The 20,608-nt window shown below is 38.3% G+C and overlaps 2 protein-coding genes across 2 annotated transcripts in view; one reads left to right on the top strand and one right to left on the bottom strand.

Annotated features, from left to right (window-relative positions):
• Positions 1–20,608, bottom strand: part of PSMD1 (proteasome 26S subunit, non-ATPase 1) — a 71,229-nt gene that overhangs the window by 33,527 nt on the left and 17,094 nt on the right. The window lies entirely within an intron of this gene.
• HTR2B (5-hydroxytryptamine receptor 2B) lies at positions 1,041–12,236 on the top strand. Its single transcript, XM_032193077.1, has 4 exons — positions 1,041–1,099; positions 1,737–2,427; positions 8,942–9,142; positions 11,217–12,236. The coding sequence occupies exons 2-4, from the start codon at positions 2,118–2,120 to the stop codon at positions 12,095–12,097; spliced, it is 1,392 nt and encodes a 463-aa protein (XP_032048968.1). The 5' UTR covers positions 1,041–1,099; positions 1,737–2,117; the 3' UTR covers positions 12,098–12,236.

Here is a 20,608-nt window from a genome sequence, read left to right as displayed (position 1 = left end):
TTGCTTTCTAAACAAATATGAATTGATTTGTAGTTCCTCGATGATCCAATTCCCAGGTTGAGCCCGGTGAGAGCACTGAACAACTCAGGGACTGTAACGTCCAGTAATATACCAGAGGCCAGACCGTGATCTCACGGTCTTTTCTGGCCTTAAACTCAGTGACTCTTACACAATTGTCCAGCTAATGTCCTTGGAAGTGAACTCTATTTCCATTTTTATGCAGAAATGCATGAAGTTAGAGACTACACACACATCTGACTGAAAGTTGGAAGGTAACAAAAGAGAACACTCGCAGTAATAAGAAGCAGCTGCATGTAGAAAGATTGAAAATCACAGCCCACACACTTAAAACAGTGTGCTCATTGGAGTGTTTACATGGCGGTAGAACTCTTTAGGGTTAACTGCTTCCAAGCAGAGAGAGCTGAGGGAGAGCGCGAGCGCGCATATGCACACACGCTATCCTGCATGTAGTCCCAATAGTCCAGCAGGAAGGGTTCTTTGCAGGGTCTGCACACCCTGACAGAGCTACAAGGAGCATACATTAGAGTGCTGGAGCGCCCAATCAATTAACCCTCTCTGGCTTTTTTCCAGCTGAGCCCCCACTCATTTATTTCCCTGCTTTCAGGCACGGAGCTGGATGCACTGGAATGAATCAATCAGCAAACAGCAGTAGCAGAGGACTGCAAGTTTTCCTAACGAACAAAGAAAATCACACCGAGATTGTGCTAACTACTTAAATAAAATCATCAAAAGAATGGAAGGGCAGAAAAAAAAGAATCTTACTTTTATCTTTCTTAAATGCAGCAAGAACACTTTTTCTCCTCCATTCAAGAGCTGGAGAAAATACCTGGATAAGGAAGATAGTTTTCCCAAAAGAGAAATTCTGAATCTTAGAGTGAAAAGAAACATAAGTGCTAAACAAAAGCAGGCAAAGAGAGACACTTCAGAAAAGAATAAGAAACAAAACCAAATGAACAACTTGCTTTCTAGAAAACAGTGAAAAGCATCTTAAAATCCATCACGTGATGAAAAAGAACAATAATTTACAAAGGATCGTCCTGGATATAAAGTGAACTCTACTGAAATCCAAGAAAAAAAGGTAAGGCTTTCTTCACCTGAAAATTACAGCATATCAAATCTTGCCAGTACCCGAGTGTGTTCAGCTTATCGACATGACAACTGGCTTAGTGTCTGCTTGAACAGGGAAATGTAAGCGTTAAGTCTTCAGCAGAGTTGAGAGAGAGAGAGAAAAAAAAAAAAGGCTGTGCTTAATAAAAGCCCTGCTCAGATTACAAAAACAAAAGGAGGTTTACTCACTCCCCCCCTTCAAGTAATGGGTAAATTTAGATGTCTCAGTTCCATAAATCTTTACTGTCCCCTTGAGACTGTCACCAGTGTTTTATTGTCTACAGCTTCCTGACCCTCACCTGATAAATTAGGAACTGTAGACATTAAAACCAAAGCCTCATACATCATTTCTGAAGATATTTTTGGGGTGACCCTCTGTGGAGAAATAGGATTCTTAATAAGGGGAAATATGGGAACTGCCGTCTGCCTACGCACACGCTGCTGGAGACTAGACACTGTGGAGAGGAGGAGTTGCATACACACAACGCGAGCATCTGTCTTTGCATCAGTTTGTACTTAGAAAGAGCAAATCTACGTACTCTATAGCTAGAGGGAACCGTTTGGCATCCAAATTCATCTTATCACTTTTCTTTTTTTTTCCCCTACAGCAGTAAAAGACTGGAGCTAATGCACTGCTTACTTTTCTCAGCTATTGAATTCTCTCGTGTGATCGTCTGAAAGCTGAACCTCACTTTAAAGAGGAGACGGGACCACCGAACCTGAGCGGCCAGAGATGGACACAAGACAAGATTTTCATTTTTAAGAACTAACTGCGCTCAGCAACGCACAGGATAAAAAAAAAAAAAAATTTGGATACCAGCTCTGACATGGTTACTGTGGCTCAAAATAGCAGATGACCAGTTCACCATACTGACCATGCTGGCCTTTCTTCAGGACCATCCTGGACCAGAGAGGCGCAGTGAAGTCTTACACCGTACGCAATTTCTGCCCAAAATACGGCTCCTGAATATATTCTGCTGGAAACAAACATGTCCCATCCTTTACATTTCTTGAACGGGTCTGGAGCTGACAATGGATCTTTGTCACCCCTCTCAGTAACAGGAGAACCCAAAGAGAACTACCCGAATGATGAGCAAGGGAACAAAGTGCGCTGGGCGGCTTTGCTGTTCCTGCTGGTGATCATCCCCACCATCGGGGGGAACATTCTCGTTATCCTGGCCGTGTCTCTGGAGAAAAAGTTGCAATATGCTACCAACTACTTTTTAACATCCTTGGCAGTGGCAGATTTGCTCGTGGGACTGTTTGTGATGCCGATTGCCCTTCTCATAATACTGTTTGGTAAGTACAGTGCGTTTGTTTCATCAGGCAAGCATCCTGGGCACAAACTTGGAAGTCTAATTTAAACAGAAAATTTGTTTGCTTTACACTAATAGGATTTTAAAAATCACTCGGATAAGGGCTCCAAAATCTTTCCTTCCTCTAATTGTAATATAGTCTAATGTCTTTATGGGAAGTATACCCACTATGTTCTTTGATTTGAAATAAACCATCCAAAAAGCACCTGAGACTTAGAACTAAATCAGACAGGGACATGGGAACATTTGTGCAGTTGATCATTGTTTTTAATAACTTCAGCACAATGTTGAGATCTGTTCTACTGGGTATTACATTACTTGCAGTCAGTGTCCTCTTAGAAATGTGACACTAAGTGATCTGGGCTAAAATAACTAAACTGAACAGTTTTTAACTCTCTGGGATTAAGGGCCACCTCGTTTTATCTTGATATCAATTCCATACTCCGTGAGCAGTCAGAGATGGTTCCTGGAAGCATCAATGTCAAGTTTTACCAGTCTCAGTTTCAGGGAAAGTGATTTTCTCCTGCCCTAGGAAAAATGGTTTGTAAAGTGTCCCATAGAATTAATTCATCTGTCAAGCCACAGCAGCCTCAATGCATCCATGTACCTGATCTTCAAGACTCAGATTCACCATTCAGTCTGGCTCACAGGGAATAAAATATATATATTTTATATGATTATACATCGGGTGTGACATTTTCTTTCTACTTACTCATTACAGAAGAAGAATGACTTTTTCATATTTTCTCATGCCCAGCTTTATTTCAAATATTACTTTTGACACCCAATCAGAAACAGCTGCATGGAAAAGTCTTTTTTTTTTTTTTTACTCCTGAAGTTTCTTTAAGAATATTTTTTCCCACCTGTATGACACTAGAATAGACAATTTAAAATGCAATCTGATATCGTTTTTTCAAAAAGCTTAAGGATTTACAGATTTATCTTTAAGGTATAGATACCACCGGGCTCTAGATAACGAAAGGCTGCAGGAGTTCATGTTTCCTTTGCTATCTCTCTAAAAGTTGCCTAAGCAACAAGCAAACAACTATAAACTTCATTTCAGAAAGTGCATCAGTAGCTTTTGTTTGCTGCAGAAGACTGGTATCACTTTATTAACAAATGTGTTTATTCATTAAAGGACACTGAATTTCTGTATAGTACAGACTTTCACCCTTAACAGTCTATGAATTGGACGGAAGAATTCAGGGTTGATATCATAAAATAGGCAGATTTTTTTTTTTATTATTTCAAGCAACAGTTTCTATAAAGATAAATGAATGTATATAACCAAAATTGTGATTTCTACCTTGAAAAAAATACCACTGCCTACAAAAACAATTGATATAATGTATGTGCACATGTACAGGTGAAAAACTTCTGTAAACATGTACTAATATACAAATACTGTAAGTGCTTAGCTCCTGCCAAAGACCACACTAATGAAAAGAAATAATAAAATTATTAAGATAAAAAGCACTAGTATTTGACTAGCAACCAATAAAAAGAGAGGGCAGGTTCTGGGCTTTGTGAAGGTGTGGGTGGTTTCTTTCTTTTCTTTTTAAATTTTGCTCAACTAGTAACTCCCTTTCTTTTCAACTTTATAAAGAGACTATTGCTCCTTAATCTCTCAATTAATCTAGTGCAAAACCCTGGTTACAACAGTTTAAAGCATGCTAGGAATCCTACAAACAAAAGCATCTTTCACAGTGCAGGAAATATACCAGAAAGCAGTGAAATTAGTGACAATTAACTAAATGAGATTGTGACCAGCCCTTCACGTTTCAGTTTCAGCCACTGCTATCTTGCATTTCTCTCTGGCTCCCGACCAGAAAAGCTGCTTTGCCTCTTTACCAACTGGCAGAAGATGCTGAGGTGTTTACAGAAGCCCAAAGCATGAGCAAAACATAAGGAGTTACTGGAATGAAGCAAGAACATACTTCTGAGTACAGAACAAGTCCAAATCTTGAAGCTACATTATCCAGATAACTGCTTGAACATAGAATAATAATTGATAGTCAGAAAGCCAATTAAGTCTGGCCTCCTGGCACTTTCACACAGGAATGTTTCTGTTATAACGAAATAGCTGTGTGCAGTTTTTAGATACAGAATACAAATATTATGCTTCAGATGAGACTGATATTTAATTATGTGGAAAATATTTGAGGAAAAAGGTGTGAACTAAAATGCGGTCACGTTAAATGATTTTGGAAAAAAAAATAATGTCACAATGTTCAAATTCAAAGTCTACTACAGCTATTGGCTTCATGCCCTGACGATAGGCTTAAAGGAAAACCTTCAGAAATAGGCTGTCACTGTGATAAGCAGCTGCTCTTTCAAAAAAAAAAAAAAAAAAAAAAAAAAAAAAAAAATCTGTAACCAACTCACAGGTATAATACCATGAGCAGCAGATTTCTTCTTCCCAGCAGTGACTAAGATGTTCTCCAGTCTGAATATACACTGCGATTTTGATTTAAGAATACAAGTTGCAGAATATACAAACAATTCATTGTTTTTATTGGTTACTAAATTCTTCTCATTTCTTCCACAAAAAGGCAGGCGTGTTAGGAAATAATTGCATTCTCTGAAATCTAGCTTTCAGAAGTTACCAAAATTTATAAACACACAGAACTACCACAGAAATACCAAAGCAAAACAAAAACGTTGCTATTTATCAGATGGCGAAATTAGCAAATTCTTCAGAAGGAACCTCTAATTTGCAAAGCCTGCAGCAGGAAAAAGTCTGTTGTCCATGCCTTCATAGGCAGTGGTTTACTTGCAGACAGGGTATGTGCCACCTTTTAAATTGTATTCTCGATTCTCACGTACATGCACTTAAAACTCAGAAGGTAAAGCTGTGTGTCCCAGGCTGCCAACCCTAATTTTTGAGACCTGTCAAAAGGTTTCTGACCATCTTTCCCCGTTATTGATTTTGAACCACGGCAAACATTTCCTTCTTGCTTGTGGTAACAAGGACTTATTTCATTGATGGCTACTTCCCAATTTCTCAAATCTAAAGATAAATAATAAAACCAGGGTTTATTTCCAACAAAGCAACTTTTATAAAAAGAACACCTAGGTAAAGGTCAAAAAACGGCACAACAGTGAAAAACCACTGCTGACACTACAATTGGAGTGGAGAAATAAAAGCAAGCAGCCATGGGAGTGAGAAAGCAAGGCAGCAGCCCAGAAATCCCAGGCCTATGAAGTCCCCAAAGCCGAATGCTGCCACGAGGGTGAACAACAAACACACAGACCACAAACACGCACACATCAAATTGAAGATTAAAGCCTAGGCTTAGCTCAGTTGGCGATTAAAGCATCAGATTTCCTTCTTGGTGAAAACATTGTTGTCTAACAGCAACAAAATGACTCCTATAACTAAATCACTTGCAAGCAACACATTTCAGGAGCCCCTATAGCAAAAGAACAATTTCCAAGCCTGTTTAAAGATCTCTCAATCATGCCTATGCATGCACACAATAGGTGCTTTCTCCCAAGCCTTCAAAAAAAGCTTTTGGCTTACAGCAAGAGCAGCACTTCTATACTGTACTTTGTTTTGAGGATTACACATTTCCAAGGTATTTCCTATCAATAAATCTTTCTGGAAATAAAGATTCTATTAAACAAGGGCAGACAGTTGTGTTAAAAGCTCATCTTACTTTTCTTAAGGTGCAAGAGAAACCTTAAAATACGTATTTGATTTTGTATTAACTAGAAATAAGGAAAATAATGCACAACAGCAGCACTGCTGCATTTAGGAGGGTCTGAGACCAGGATTGTAAGGACTATCGTTTTATCTTATAGCACCCAACAGCTAGAGAAAGCAAACAGGTTTTCAAGCCAGCACATTTGTCAGCTAACACAGGCATTTGAATAAATAAATAAATCAAATCCACTAGTTGTTAAAATCCTCATTTCAATTCCCCACAAAAAAAGGTGGAGAATCCCAGCAGAGTAAACCATTTAATGCTTTGTTTTTTCCTCTAGAAGTGTGGATCTGTAATAGGAGAATCCGAACTTCCAACAATCCAAACTAAGCACGACCTGTTAGCAACTCCGTAGGGACTGCTCTGACAGGACTCACCCACTTTACCTTCAGCCTAAATTATAAAGTGGAAAAACACGACTGCTTGTTTGTTCTTTAGGGTCAGACATGCCATCGAGGTCCTGAGGTGAAACTAATGTTCTGCTTCTTCCCTACTCCTGAACTAACAGAACAGACAAACAATAATATACATGAGGAAAGCACAAAATCATAGCCTGGAACAGTATGTTCAGGGCTAGGCACAGAGCTTCTAACATGTGTACAATGAAACAAAGTAAAATATGAATCCCAGATGACTAGGTGATTCTTCAGGACTTACAGGTATCAGAGTTTCACTATAAATATATGTTTAATTAATAACCATATTCATCAACTCATTAGCTACTGCATTTACCGCCTATTCTGATTTTGTATGGATAATATCACCTCATACACACAAATATAACAGCACACAATGCTATAGCCACGAATGCAGAACCTTACTGTCTTCTGCATGCAGTTCAAAAGAAAAAAAGGAAAAAGCTTTCTCTCTTCAGTTATACTTCCCAACTAACAAACGCCCTACAACTCATCAAAGTTGCTCTGTGTCAGGTAGCTGTTTCAATACATCTATACTTAAAAGAAAAACACTTTCTGTTGTGAGCTATTTGAGGGATTTCTTTTGCAAAAGGCAAATTAACTGCAAATGGAAAGAGTTTTTTATGCTGCAATTCTCCAGAAAGCAAAGCAGTTATAATCCAGGGAGCAGCACGTAAGCACTCTGAACAGAAGTGTTAGCTCCTCATTTGAAATCTAGCAGTGTTATCTGTGTGTCCTTCAAGATGTAGAATACGCTTTCCATTATTCATATTTTATCTCAACTAATCACTCATCATGTAAGTCAAGAAATAGTTCTACTTTTCTGGAGTGAGCAAGAACATTTAAAACCCATCAAATCAATTATTTAACTGTTTTTCTTTTTTATTCTGGCTTGCTTTCTGTTTGCGTGAACCACAAAACATTTTGATTTCCTTTATCTTGTTGTTCAGAGGTAACACACTTCACTGCCAGTTAAAAGTGTAGATAGAAATCATGAACATGAGCAACTATTTCAAAATATACTAATTATGACTTTCTCATAACTGTATGACATTTTTGAAGCATAATTTTAACTAAAATATCTACTTTTGGAAATACGCAGCTAGATATTAAAATTCAATGGTTACTGATTTTAAACTAGACCATTCGTCTTCCTTTTTGCCTCATTTTCTACATCATCCTCACCTGGAGTCCCCTGCTTTGGGGATGGGTGACATCCAGCGTAATGCTTCATCGACCTGTTCTCTATCTAACAGGAAAGGTTTCCAAACATGGGCAGCAATGCAGAAAAGTACATACTGTCTTTACACCATTTTCTGTTTTCTGGGGCTTATTACTCAAGTCAAGGTAGCAATATGCTGTTTCCATCTACCAGTCACATTATGAAAAAATGTTTTAATGTCAAACTGCTGCACCGTCACCACACTGACAGGATCAAGCATTACAACATCCCAACATTCAGAATAAGGAGATTAAAACCAAATTTCATTTGTCACAAATATTTTTTTTTTTCTTAGTCATTATTCAACAAAGAACCAAGTTCTCTGACAGTACTTTTAATGAACCTACTGATCAAGCACAGCTGAGTTTTATAAGGAAGGAGAATTTAAGCAAATCAGTCAATACCATAAAAATACCAGCCTTTTGCAACACTGAACATCACAAAACTTTTAGCTTGGACCCAATGCAGTTGACAGATCATACATTTGCTATGAAGATTAACATGAGAGACAGGTAACTGCTGTCAGAAACAGGATTAAAAATTAAAAATTCATATCATCCTTCTTGGAAAAAAAAAAAAAGTACAAGAAAGCACATCGATGTTTATAAAATGTCTAGTCAGAAGAGCCCTGCTTCTTTTTACTTTCTGCACAATTAGGCTCCTCAAGATTACCACTAATTTCAAGATCCAAACATGGTTCTGCAATGACTAATACATTGATTATGACCTACTACCTCCTGCATTTAATACAGTCTTGAATCACAGGATTAACAGAAATACATAGCTGAAAAAAGTCATTTAAAATCAGGGTGCAAGCACTGAACACAGTCCTAGCCCATTTAATTTTTTTATTTTTATTTTTTTATATCCAGAGTCCTTACCACAAAGAGATTATGATCTAAAATGGACAGAATGATAGGGATAGATTTATTATACACAAACATCCTGATCAGTGTGACGATGGCAACCATCCCAATCAGACGTCAACTGAAAAATACTACAATCCAACTGAGGTGGTGGCAAAGTTGAGTTTCTGCAGAATTATGAACTTTAAGGATACTGATACCAAGGAGGGAATAAAAAAACAACAACCTACACACCAAAAACAGTCACTCAAGAAAAGATTCTAATGAGTTTTCTGTTCTCTTTCAGATAATGCCTGGCCTCTTCCAGCTGCCTTGTGTCCTATCTGGCTGTTCCTTGATGTCCTCTTTTCCACAGCTTCCATCATGCACCTCTGTGCCATCTCACTAGACCGCTATATTGCAATTAAAAAGCCAATCCAGGCTAGCCAGTACAACTCATGGGCTACAACAATCATCAAAATCATCATCGTTTGGCTCATTTCAATAGGTATGTGAGGCTCGGAAACTGGAAAAGCAATGCAGAAGCTTCTCATGTCCAAAAAAGTAGGTGTAAGCTGGGCACAAAGACAAATTTGATGAAGTACTATATGGTTTGCAGACCGTAACACCTGGGCTGGTCTAAGTCCACCACTTGGATCATGTGTAGCTACATCAAAAACCTGCCTGGATAGCTGCTCCTTATCAAGCTTACTAGAAAGGTCAAGCACCGAGCAGGCCTAATCATCACACTTCTTTATGGTCCCAAAAGTCAGAAGACAACGTCTGCATGGCTAGCATGTCTCCTGGGAATGCAAGATTTCATGTTTCTGTGGAAACAATCTAGTATTCTGTCCCAAACGTAATTTTAAGCCTTGAGTACATGCTGTTAAAAAACAGTGCCTTACTTACAATCATCTCATGAAACAAATTTTGAAAAGGTTAATTACTTGCACCAAAGAATGAAAGATAAGTGAGCAGCTGGCAATATTCACACTGAAAACTGAGATGCACTGGCAATACATCATACAGAAAGGCTACCTTTAAACCAAAAACAAAACAAAACACCAAAACAAACTGTTGATATAAAGGATGCAAATGTATAAACATTTATGATATTAGCTTCTCTTTGTTGTGTATGTAGCACATCGCTTGCTTTCAATGCTTACAAAAGTCTTTTAAATGAGCTAGGAGGTGAAAACATTGAATTCAAGTAACTAAAATGCATAGCAGGCAGCCACAAGCATAGAGCTGTTGTGCTCTGTATGCAAGAGGAAGAACAAAATTATTCCGGATTACTTTAGGCCAATGACGCATACAAGAATAGGTACATCCATCTTCTTGACTTAGACATACGTGCCTAAACCCAGAAATTTCAACTTGAACAAAATTCTGGAAGAGCTGTGATGATGACAAGAGAAAAGACATATTTCTATTTTATCACAAAAAAGGAAACTGTTAATGAGACAACACACTTACAAGCTGACCTTTTAATACCCGATGTATTGTTATTAATCAGTGCTGTACTTTTCATTGCTTTTTATCTAACATGAAAGTACCCTGCAGCTGAGCCAAATTTCTCGAAATCAAAGGTTAATTTGATTCAATCCTTGTTTTAAGCATTTGCTCTATCTGAAGGTGTGCCTCCACTTAAGAAAGGGGTCAAGTGGTTGAAGGGTAAATCATTTCTCTGCTTGCTGCCCCCGACCAACCTTGGTAAGCAGAGTAGCAGAGGACTGCAGTAAATACCTACATTTTTAAGTGGTATCAGGAAACATAGCACAAATAACCTCTACCAGACAGCAAGGAACCTGTTGTTTTCATTGTGATGTCAGACTGCTGGCAAATGAAGTTCTGACTGTAATTTAGTGGTTATAAAAAAAAATCATTTAAAAGACAAGACTGCTAACATTTTTTTTAATTTTTTTAAATGAGCAGTGAATTACAGAGCTCGCTAGCTAGCCTCATTTAAACACTCTTAAATATCCAAGAGACTTTAAACAACAAATCCATCTCAAATACACACACTGCATAATTCTGGCATCTATTTAACTACTTGTATATACCACAGCCAAGCAGGGTGAAAAAATCAGCTGTATTCAATCACTTGATGTCATTAAGATAAGAGGGAAAGACAACTTTTAAGTATTTACAGAACCAGCCTTCAAGAAGTACAACGGTTACCTCAAAAAAAGGGGGGCAGAGGGAGAGGGAAGGAGGTGAAGAGCATTAGGGAAACTCATTTCAAGGGAGGAAAAGCCATACTAATTGCAGTGACTAGAGTCAAAGCAATTCATGTGTTTTACACTTGAGAAGTTGGCAACTTCATACTGCTTCCTCAACCTCTAAGGGTTCGTCCCAATCTCGTTAAAAGGGCATTCTGTTAAAGCTGAGCTTGCCAAGTCTCACAAAGTACTATTTTCCCAATTACCCACGTGAGGCCCTCAAACAACTCATGTTTTCTCAGTAACCCTTGTGCCTACTCCAGAGTTCAGGAATTCTTTAGAGACCCTGAGGCTTCAGACCCAAGAAAGGATAAGACAAGCAATCACCATATACTGAAGTATTTGTTTTTTCTCCTCTAGGTATTGCTATCCCAGTTCCTATCAGAGGCATTGAAGATGGAAATGGCAACTCTACAAACATCACGTGTCTTCTGACGCCCGATCGTTTTCATGACTTTATTCTATACGGATCAGTGGCTGCGTTCTTTATTCCCCTAGCTATCATGATAGTCACTTATTTTCTGACAATCCAAGTGCTACGCAAGAAGGCCTACTTGATCAACAAGCCACCTCAACGTTTGACTTGGTCAACGGTGTCCACGGTTTTTCAGCGTGACACGACACCTTCCTACTCACCAGAAAAGGTGGCCATGCTAAACGGCTCCAGAAAGGACAAGACTTTGTCCAACGATATGCCCATCTGCAGAATGTCTACAATTGGGAGGAAGTCTATGCAAACCATAACCAATGAACAAAGGGCATCAAAAGTTCTTGGGATTGTATTTTTACTTTTCTTGTTGATGTGGTGCCCGTTCTTCATAACTAACATAAGTTCAGTCCTGTGCAACTCCTGCAACAAGGAAGTTTTTCAAAAGCTCATGGAGATATTTGTTTGGATAGGATACATTTCCTCGGGAGTGAACCCTCTTGTCTATACACTCTTCAACAAAACATTTAGGGAGGCTTTCAGCAGGTATATCACTTGCAACTATGGGACCACAAAGCCTGCCAAGATCCTTCGGAAGTGTTCCAGCAGGATCTCTTTCAGGAATTCTGTGACAGAAAATTCCAAGCTCTTTGTTATGCACGGGATGAGAAACGGGATTAACCCCATAATGTACCAGAGCCCAATGAGGCTGAGGAATTCACCTATCCAAGCATCATCAGCCATTCTGCTGGACACGTTGCTGCTCACAGAAAATGAAGTTGATAAAACAGAAGAACAAGTAAGCTATGTATAGTGGAATGGCAGCCATGTCCGTATCATAGGATTACTGTCTGTATTATTCTAGGTAACTGTGCTATAAGAGGTCATTAATACTATTGTTTTATTTATGCAAGCAATATCTTATAAATTTATAAGAAATCTTCGCCTCCCATTCCGTGATAAACAATGACTATTGCAAAACTGTATCCTACAGAAAAAGGGAAATAAATAAAAGCTAAATCAATGTGAGTATCTAACTTCAGTTCTCATCATCTACAGTCTCTTGATTTAAACCTACGATGGTTTACTCTGGGCAAACAAAACAGCACACACGCTCACTGCACTGCCTCCTACAGTTCCACTGCTGAGACTGCACACTCAGATACAAGACTTTCTCTGTATTGGGGGTATCACAAGCAAAATCACTAGTTCCAGAGACCATAAAGTGCCTATTCACAGTCCACAAGCAGTAAAACCTTTTGTTAACTAGGTGACAAAAAAAAATAATAATCCATGTGTGGAAATTATCCCTGTGGTTTTACTGTAGGGAAGCCAGAATCTCTTACCCACCTGAATTTCATCACCATTACTCTCACATACAAACAAGCTTGGCATTAGCAAATTTGTCACAAAAAAATAGCCTTTCTTCTTTTCATACTAAGAAAGTGAGAGCATCTAACTAAAACAGGGCAATACCGCATGAACGATCATATGTGAAACAGGACAGGCAGTACCTGGAACATCCCTTTCATTTATATGAGCAAAGTTTCTTTTTGTAGCTTTTAGAACTTCAGTAAAAGCTGTCCGTGATCTGCCAATTGTGCTCCCAGGAGGCAGCAGGGATAAGGGCAGTATCTAGGCCTGTATACATTAACCGCTCAGCTTAGCTCAGAAGCATTTCATTGGACTAATTAATGCTGTAAGATCACGGGTCCCATCCTGTACTCTCTTAACCACAACACTGGTAAATCTAATCTTCCGTGAGAACACAAAATTCATAGAAAGAATTGCTTTTCACAATCCAGACAAGCTAAGATTATCTCTATGAAGTCAGGAGCTTCTAACAGTCCCAGGCCATATCCCCTCTGGGAAGGGAAATCAGATTTCCCCAAAGTACTGGAGTTCTGACAGTAAGCAGCCAGGTCACCATTTTTTCCCCTGTAGTTTCCATTTACAGCAGAATTTTCAACCCAAGCTTTGTTTTCATTTTTAATGCTTTCAGAGCTCTTTAGTTACACGCTTAAATTATGTACAGCAAAAAGCTTAGGTTTTTTATCCACAGAACAGAAAGTACTAAAGATAACATGTCCTTCCAAAATTTATTTATATATATTTAATTTAAAACATATGCAAGTTCGAAACAGAGCCTGATGTAACAAATACCAGCGTGTTCCAGGAGAAAGTATTAAAAATACTTTTGTGGTACTTACAGTAATTTTGCTCCTTCCTACCCTTTTTGGAAATAGTCACTAGCCACTGAAAGTTAGGATAAGCTCTTAACTGCTCTTATACCCTTTGAGTAATCAAAATCTGTTCAACAGGATCCTGTAGTTAAAAGCCAGAATTGCTGTTTTGTTATAGCTGTGGCAGATGCCTATATCTAAAAATATTTGAGGATCAAAAGCCTTTAATTACTTAAATTAGTAGATTACTAAATTAGTAGATTACCTAGATTACTTAAAAGCTCTTAAGGGAGACAGAGTAGTAATAAAAACAAACAAACAAACAAACACCACAACCCCCAAACTTCCAGGCATTTAGCTGAAATCTTTACACATCCGTATCCCACTTACACTAAAGCAGGAGTACTGGTACCAGGTAGAAGTGCAATCATGTCTATAGACATTGTGATCAAACACCAAAAAAAAGATTACATGCATTATTTGAAAAGCAGGAACCAGCCTTCATAAGGAAGAAAAAAAAGTGTCTAATGGGCACAGTACTTGAGGGGTTATTTCCCAGCAGCCAGAGAGCAAGATGCAGTCATCTTTGAAAACCCTCCTGCTTCTTAATAAATCTTTGCAGATTGAACAAAAAACTTTCATACAGTAAGCAGTAATCATCTACTTTCAGAATGAAGATAAACCTCCAATTTAAAATCCCTCATTTCTGATAATAAAGACAGCTTCTTGGGCTAAGATCACCACACTTGAATAGGAAGAAGGGGAAGGCCAGATAGGTGAGAAGGAAACCCTGCCTTTCAGAAAGACACACTGCCCCCATCTGCTGATCTCAGTGGCAACAGCTCCCAGTCCACCCAGTTTCTCAAAAAAATCTCCATCTCTTCAGAAGTTGGCAGAAACAGTGGGGAGGAAGAACTGTGAGGATTGCTTGTTGAAATCTTGCAGCTGTCCTCCCTTCTTCCCAGCAAATGTACTATTGAGCTCAAAAAACAAACACTATTTAGTGTGTTATTACAAGAACAACGGGAGGGATATCTTAAACCTGGGAAGAAAACCACTGGATTAACAATCCCACCGTCAGCAACAATTTCGATCTTTCCAGCAGAAACACCACAGATGGCTACCAGCATCTGGAAAGGGCAAGAGGTAGCTTAGTCATCTTCTGGGTGACCCTGTTCTTGTACAACCATCAATCTCCAGCGAGCAACAACAGCAGAAGTAATTTGCTTCAAGCATTCCCTAGAGAACGATACCAAAGACTCTTTATAACTTACGGTTGGACTCCAAGGAACAAAAAACCCTGAAAAGGTCTCACCCAGCAAAAATGTGCTATGTCAAGCCAGCACACACGTTTCTCAATTTTAATAACCAGAAATAGAAGGTCACCAGGTTCCAGTTACTGAATTTAGTCAGCAGCAATAGCTAAATTGAGACATAAACCTCAAAGGGACCAGTGACTAACCAAACGTCTAGCCTTCCTACCAAAAAATAAAATAAAATTCTCTGTGCACAGAAACATATCAGCTAGAGAACATACACATTCAATTTAACATGCTAAATGTTAATGCACAAGCAATTTCTCTTTTACAAAACAAACAAGCTGAGAATTCAGGCAACAAGCCTGTAAAGTATACAGACAGAGGGAGAAGAAAGATGAAGATGGAGAACTATGAAATAAAAAGACAACACAATGTACAGAAGAGTTCTTGTTTTGGAAACTGTATCTACAAGAACAAGTATGAACAAAGACATTGCCTTCGTTAGCAAGACATGGTGAAAAATTAAAAGGGTCACTGCAAGCTACTGTAAGGAAGCACAAATTAGTTATACTGTAACTAAGGACAATGTGTTCATACAGAACAGATGAGTGAGATGGGATAAAGACTACATTCACTACCATCATCTTGTTACACTCATTTGCACAAATATGTATTTTTAGATGCTGGTTCTGAAAAGAGAGTATTTTTATAGCTTTGAGATTCCTACATAAAGATAGCACTGTAAGTTCTAATCGATAAAAGATTTGCAGTCACTTGTTAGCAGAACACAAGACCTTTAGGGCTCATGCACTCCCCGTTTTTACCAAAAAAAGACTTGGTCAGAAAACTCAACATTCTTTTCTCTGGAGTGAAATGTTCTCAGTTCTTTCAGAATTTAGCTCATGCCAAGCCAGCCACCTGACCAGCTCTATGCCCCCTACATACTACAGGAAATAACTCACAGAGTACTTAGTTGAGTTTTCTTCATTATTACAGAAACCTGTAATCCAGTACATTTCACTCCCTTTTAAAAAACTAGAGAACAAAGAAAAAAGTTAAAGCTGTTCTGTAACATGCAACCACTCTGAGAAGAAATTTTAGAGGAACAATGGTCAAGTATTTTGTTGCTGCTGTTTTTCTGTCAATTATTTAAAATACATTAGGAGATAGGCAGTCAGAACATTGGCTATCTAATTAAACAAAAATTAAAGCACAGACATGGACCTATCCACCTCAACAGTCTTACTAAGAGAAAAATGACAGAATTTGAAGGCTAACAGGATAAGTGCCTTCAAATTCAAGTAAAGGGAATATTGTAAAAAACTACACACCACAAAAACAAACAAGCAAAACCAACCTTTAAGCCTATTTCAACTAATCTCAACTATGGGGATATAAAACACATTTTAGGAAACCAGTCCCCACCATCCATGGTTCTGCAAGATACAAGCCTTCAGTTAAGATTCTGTCAGAAAACTTTCAGGCAGCCAGAAAAAAAATCATTCACCCCTCATCTCGTCTTCTCCATGTGCAAAACTACTCCCAACTGCATTACATCTGGCCATACTAATGCATCAAAATTCAGTTAAAAAAAAATAACCCAGTGTTAAACAGAAGTCAAGGCACTGAGAAAACAGACTGGTACCATAAAGCTGGTCACTAATACTATAATGCTGCTCACTAACAAGACAAGAGGCACACTGATTTCTTCACAGATAACATTTTCCTACACTGATTTCTTGTGGAAAAATCCACAGCACTGCAAGCTGCTTTGAGAAAGCAAAAGCATTGTTCCCTTCATCTTTTTGTAGGCTGTCCTACGTAACATCAGCCTTAAAAGGTACAGTAGTGCAAGCACAATAAGCCTGGAAAGGGCATACTGAGCAACCTGGGACAACAGAGCCCAAAAACAGAGGCTGCTCGCCAGAGTTTTTCTGGCTTTGTGCATTAAAAGCTAGAACCAGGAGTCCCAGAGTTCTGTCCAGTTCTCAGGACATACTTAATACCACCATGAAGCATTAGAGTTCCTTCACCAGATTCATAAAGATGCTCATGTACTGTTGCTAAGAAGCACTCTGTTGTTTCGCTTCCCCTTTGGCTCTTTAGGTAACCATCAACACGGCAAAAACAACAGTCAGTAGAGAATTGATTTCCATATTTTTGCTTTGGCATTTGGCATCATGGTGCTTAATGTCAGTGTCAGTTCCTGTGAGGAACTGTTTTCTCCAGCTGCAAAGAGAGCCTTTTGCCCTGCAGAACAGAAGAAGCAGTTTTGTTTATTTCTTTTAAATGGGAAGCTAGTGAAAAAAATAGGAAAGACTGCTTGCTGAAATGTCCTTTTTTATTATAATTATTACTTTTAATAATTCATGTCAAACATAATTTCTCTAGCTACATATAAGAGTCCAAGCACCCAGGTATTCAAGCCCTTTCCAAGCCCTGAAAAACAACATAATTCTCTTAAAACTAACAAGCTTTTTGTTCTCCAAAGGATCCTCTTTACAAATGCTCTGGACAGGCGACAGCAATGCATTTCATTTGCAAATTCATTAAACTCTGCACAACAGATGAGCCTTTTATTCTGTTAGATGCACATCAATATTCCCTAATAAAATCCAACAGGAAGACTTTGCCATAGAAAAATAACATTAATCAACTTAACCTAATGGCTCAAAGCATCTCAGCATTTTTGATGACTTAATCTGAAACTTCGCTTGAACAGTAGTTTTAAAGGAAATTTAAGAATTTTGTAATCTGAAAACCTTCAGTAAGCTTACTATAGGCAACGTGGGTAGTATTTTTAGGCCATAAGGAGAGAATGACTTCCTGAAGGAATATTTTTGAGTTTTGAGTAGGATATAAGCAAAACTGAAAGAACTACCTCAGGCTTAAGCCAATCATTAATTTACTTATCTGCACAGGCATTCCAGTTTACAGTGGAAAGTTAAAACACTCACTGAGATTTTCAAAAGAACTCAAGTGGTACAAGGCTCTGAGCACTGGTTTCTCAAGTCAATAAAATCTCATGCATACAAATAGTCTAGAACAATGATAAAATAGCAGGTAAAGTGTTAATGCAAGATCTCTTTCTATACTATTTGAAACAAAGTATTTGTGCAATCTGATTGTACACCTACAATTTTCCTTAGAAGTTAGATTAATTTTTCCAGAAATAAGGAATTTCTCCAGAGCACTACGGTTTGGTAAGTGAAGACCAAGACATTATGTCCTACACAGCTTTCTTTCAAGTTTCAGATCTGCAGATAAAGGAGACATTTTCAAATCCAGAAAGACTTCAGTGAAAGTCCACAGCTTCCTCTAATTACAAAAAAGATTTCTGCTACTTTTAACCTGTCATTGAAAGGGGCTCCTTATTCTCCTCCACCAAGAGTGAGGATGACGACAATAAAATGGGTTGGAGGGTAAACAAAAACCTTTAAATCTTTTCTACACAAGAATTGACAAGTGGATATGTTACACTACATGCCTCTTCTTCACAATTAATGCACTGAAGAAGTTCACAAGTTAGACTGACTGTTCGGCTCATATTCAGGTCCCAAGAGCTGGGTAAAGGTACACTGCAGTAGTTGAACAAGACAGATTCTACAAGTCTTATTTGAACAAAATACAAGCATCTGATCTGCATTTGCTTTAAAACAAATGCATTTTTTAAAATATCAAAGACCACATAAACCCAACGAACACAAAAGCAGGAAACATTTCTGTTTTGCTTGCTTCATCCTACACCGATGAACTGAAGGTAAACCACATGCAGTGCTCCACGTTTGGGCAGCCAACACCCAGTGGCTGGTACTACACCTTCCTTTTGGGACTTGCAAGAGGCTGCATTATTCCCTCTCGTGCCTTTAGCTTTTTCCCAAAGAGGAATTAAAAAGGCTGCGCTATGGCAGTAGCATCCCACAACCCCTGTGCCTCAGGGAGCTTTGTTGTAATACTCAGAGCAGCAGTAAGGTCCTGCTTCTCTGTATTTCTTATTCTCTTGGGCTTAACATCTGCTATCAGAGCAATTAAACCTTTTCACTTCATGCTTTCAAGCACTGTCCACATTGAAGCCTTCTACCTAATCAGTTCTATTTTATCCGCAGAGCCTCTAGCTCCTCATTTCATCTATAGCCTGTAGGTATTTAGAAACACTGCTTCATTGCCCTAACGCGTAACAATTTAAAAATAAAGCTGACTGCATAGATCAATCACATCTCAATCTGAAATAAACATCATTTCATGATCTAAAGTAGTAAAAATTAAGATTAAAAAAATCCATTTTTATAAAGTAAAACACCAGCATTTTCTATCTCATCATAATAATAAAAAAAAAAGGCTGACCAGAAATTACAAGCATATTTAATGTTGTTTTTCAGCAGCCATGCTAAATATTTTATAAACCACTTTCATAGGAAGAAGGATTAATGTATAAGCATCAGTAATAAAGTAAAATTTGTAGTCTACGATCACAACAATCTACTGGCACAAGTGGCAGAGCTGGGAGAACAAAGACACATTACACTATCCAAGTCATTACATCACTTCTCTTCTTGCTATTTCACCACATAATTTTGTACAGCCCTGTCATCTGCACTGTCATCCCCAAATACTGCAAGCTTTTTCCATGTCTCCATACCATTTAAAAATAATATTTTAGTTAAGTGTGTCTCCTCTAAGAGGCAGTCATTTTTGAAAAAGAGAAGAAGTTAAGTCTCAGGTTTTTATGCAATATTATTTTGACGGTCTTACAAACTGTAAGGAAGAAGAAAGGAGGAGACAGTTTTAAACCAAGTGTCTTGCACAAGAGCATTTTCTGATAATTTAATATAGTGGCATGAAAATGCTCAGTCACAAGATATATATCCATTGCCTGTTTTTTGTATGGCACTAACCAAAGACAAAAAAGGTACACCAAGTCCTAGAGCTTTGGTTTTGATGCCCAGTCTACAGATCTGTGACTGCTTCTGAGTAGTCAAGAACAAGTAAAGCAAGACTGCTGTCAAGTAAGCTTTAATTCTATATACATGAACCCCTGGAAAGCTTTAGGGAGCCCAAGAACAGAAAAAAGAAGCTAGCTTTGTGCTATATGAACATAATGTGTTCTCTCATGGTTGCTACTGCGTTGCTCCTAGAGCACCATGTCTGCAGACATTCACACTTCCAGGCGAGCACTCATCCAACTTTTAGTTTTAGACCTTTACTACTTTAGACCAAAGTTTTAGACCTTTTCTATCAACCAATGTGGACACTGGAATTGAATTTACAAGGAAATATTTCTCCCTGTTATGCAAGAAGGTTTTGGACTGTACCCCTCCATAACAGGAAGAAAAGAGGCAGGATAAGATCTGAATCACTGCAGAGCAGCTTTAAGAGTCAAAAGTTACTGCCATGTATTTCCTCATTGCTGACCGGGAAGAGAACAGGCCCAGAACTATCTTGTAAAATTCATACCTTAGGGCAACTTATGTAGACATAGCATAATGCTGTATGTGCAAACAGAACAGGACAGGGGTAAGATGAGGTTTCAGATTTCCACGTACCTGGCTAGATTTTAACTACCTAAGGCCCTGCTTTCCTCATTCATTTAAAGAGAAAACCTGAAGAATCAGACAGGCACTTAGTGCTCCAACAAAATGCCACTACTTGGTAAATGGTGAAGCTCAAAGCCCAGACAGCTTCTTATTTTGGTAGGAAGCTATACATGTCCAGTTATGTCTTGCATTTGTTGAAAAGAAAAATGGTATTGATTCAGAGATCAAAAGTGCTTTGTCACAACCTGTTTGGAAGAAAAAGATTCCTGAAACTATGGAAGGCCTGTGTGGAATTTTCCTTCTGTACACAGATGCAGAAGTCAGTTTAACAGACCCTTTGGCTTCAGGA

Source organism: Aythya fuligula, chromosome 9, assembly GCF_009819795.1.
Source record: "Aythya fuligula isolate bAytFul2 chromosome 9, bAytFul2.pri, whole genome shotgun sequence".
In the NCBI taxonomy this organism is placed as follows: domain Eukaryota; kingdom Metazoa; phylum Chordata; class Aves; order Anseriformes; family Anatidae; genus Aythya; species Aythya fuligula.
This window is presented reverse-complemented; position numbering and strand designations above follow the sequence as displayed.

Excerpts from the sequence above, each read along its gene's own strand:
- HTR2B (XM_032193077.1), top strand. The coding sequence starts at position 2,118 with ATGTCCCATCCTTTACATTTCTTGAACGGGTCTGGAGCTGACAATGGA. Across the intron at positions 2,428-8,941 it reads CCTTCTCATAATACTGTTTG|ATAATGCCTGGCCTCTTCCA; the intron begins GTAAGTACAGTG and ends GTTCTCTTTCAG. Across the intron at positions 9,143-11,216 it reads CGTTTGGCTCATTTCAATAG|GTATTGCTATCCCAGTTCCT; the intron begins GTATGTGAGGCT and ends TTTCTCCTCTAG.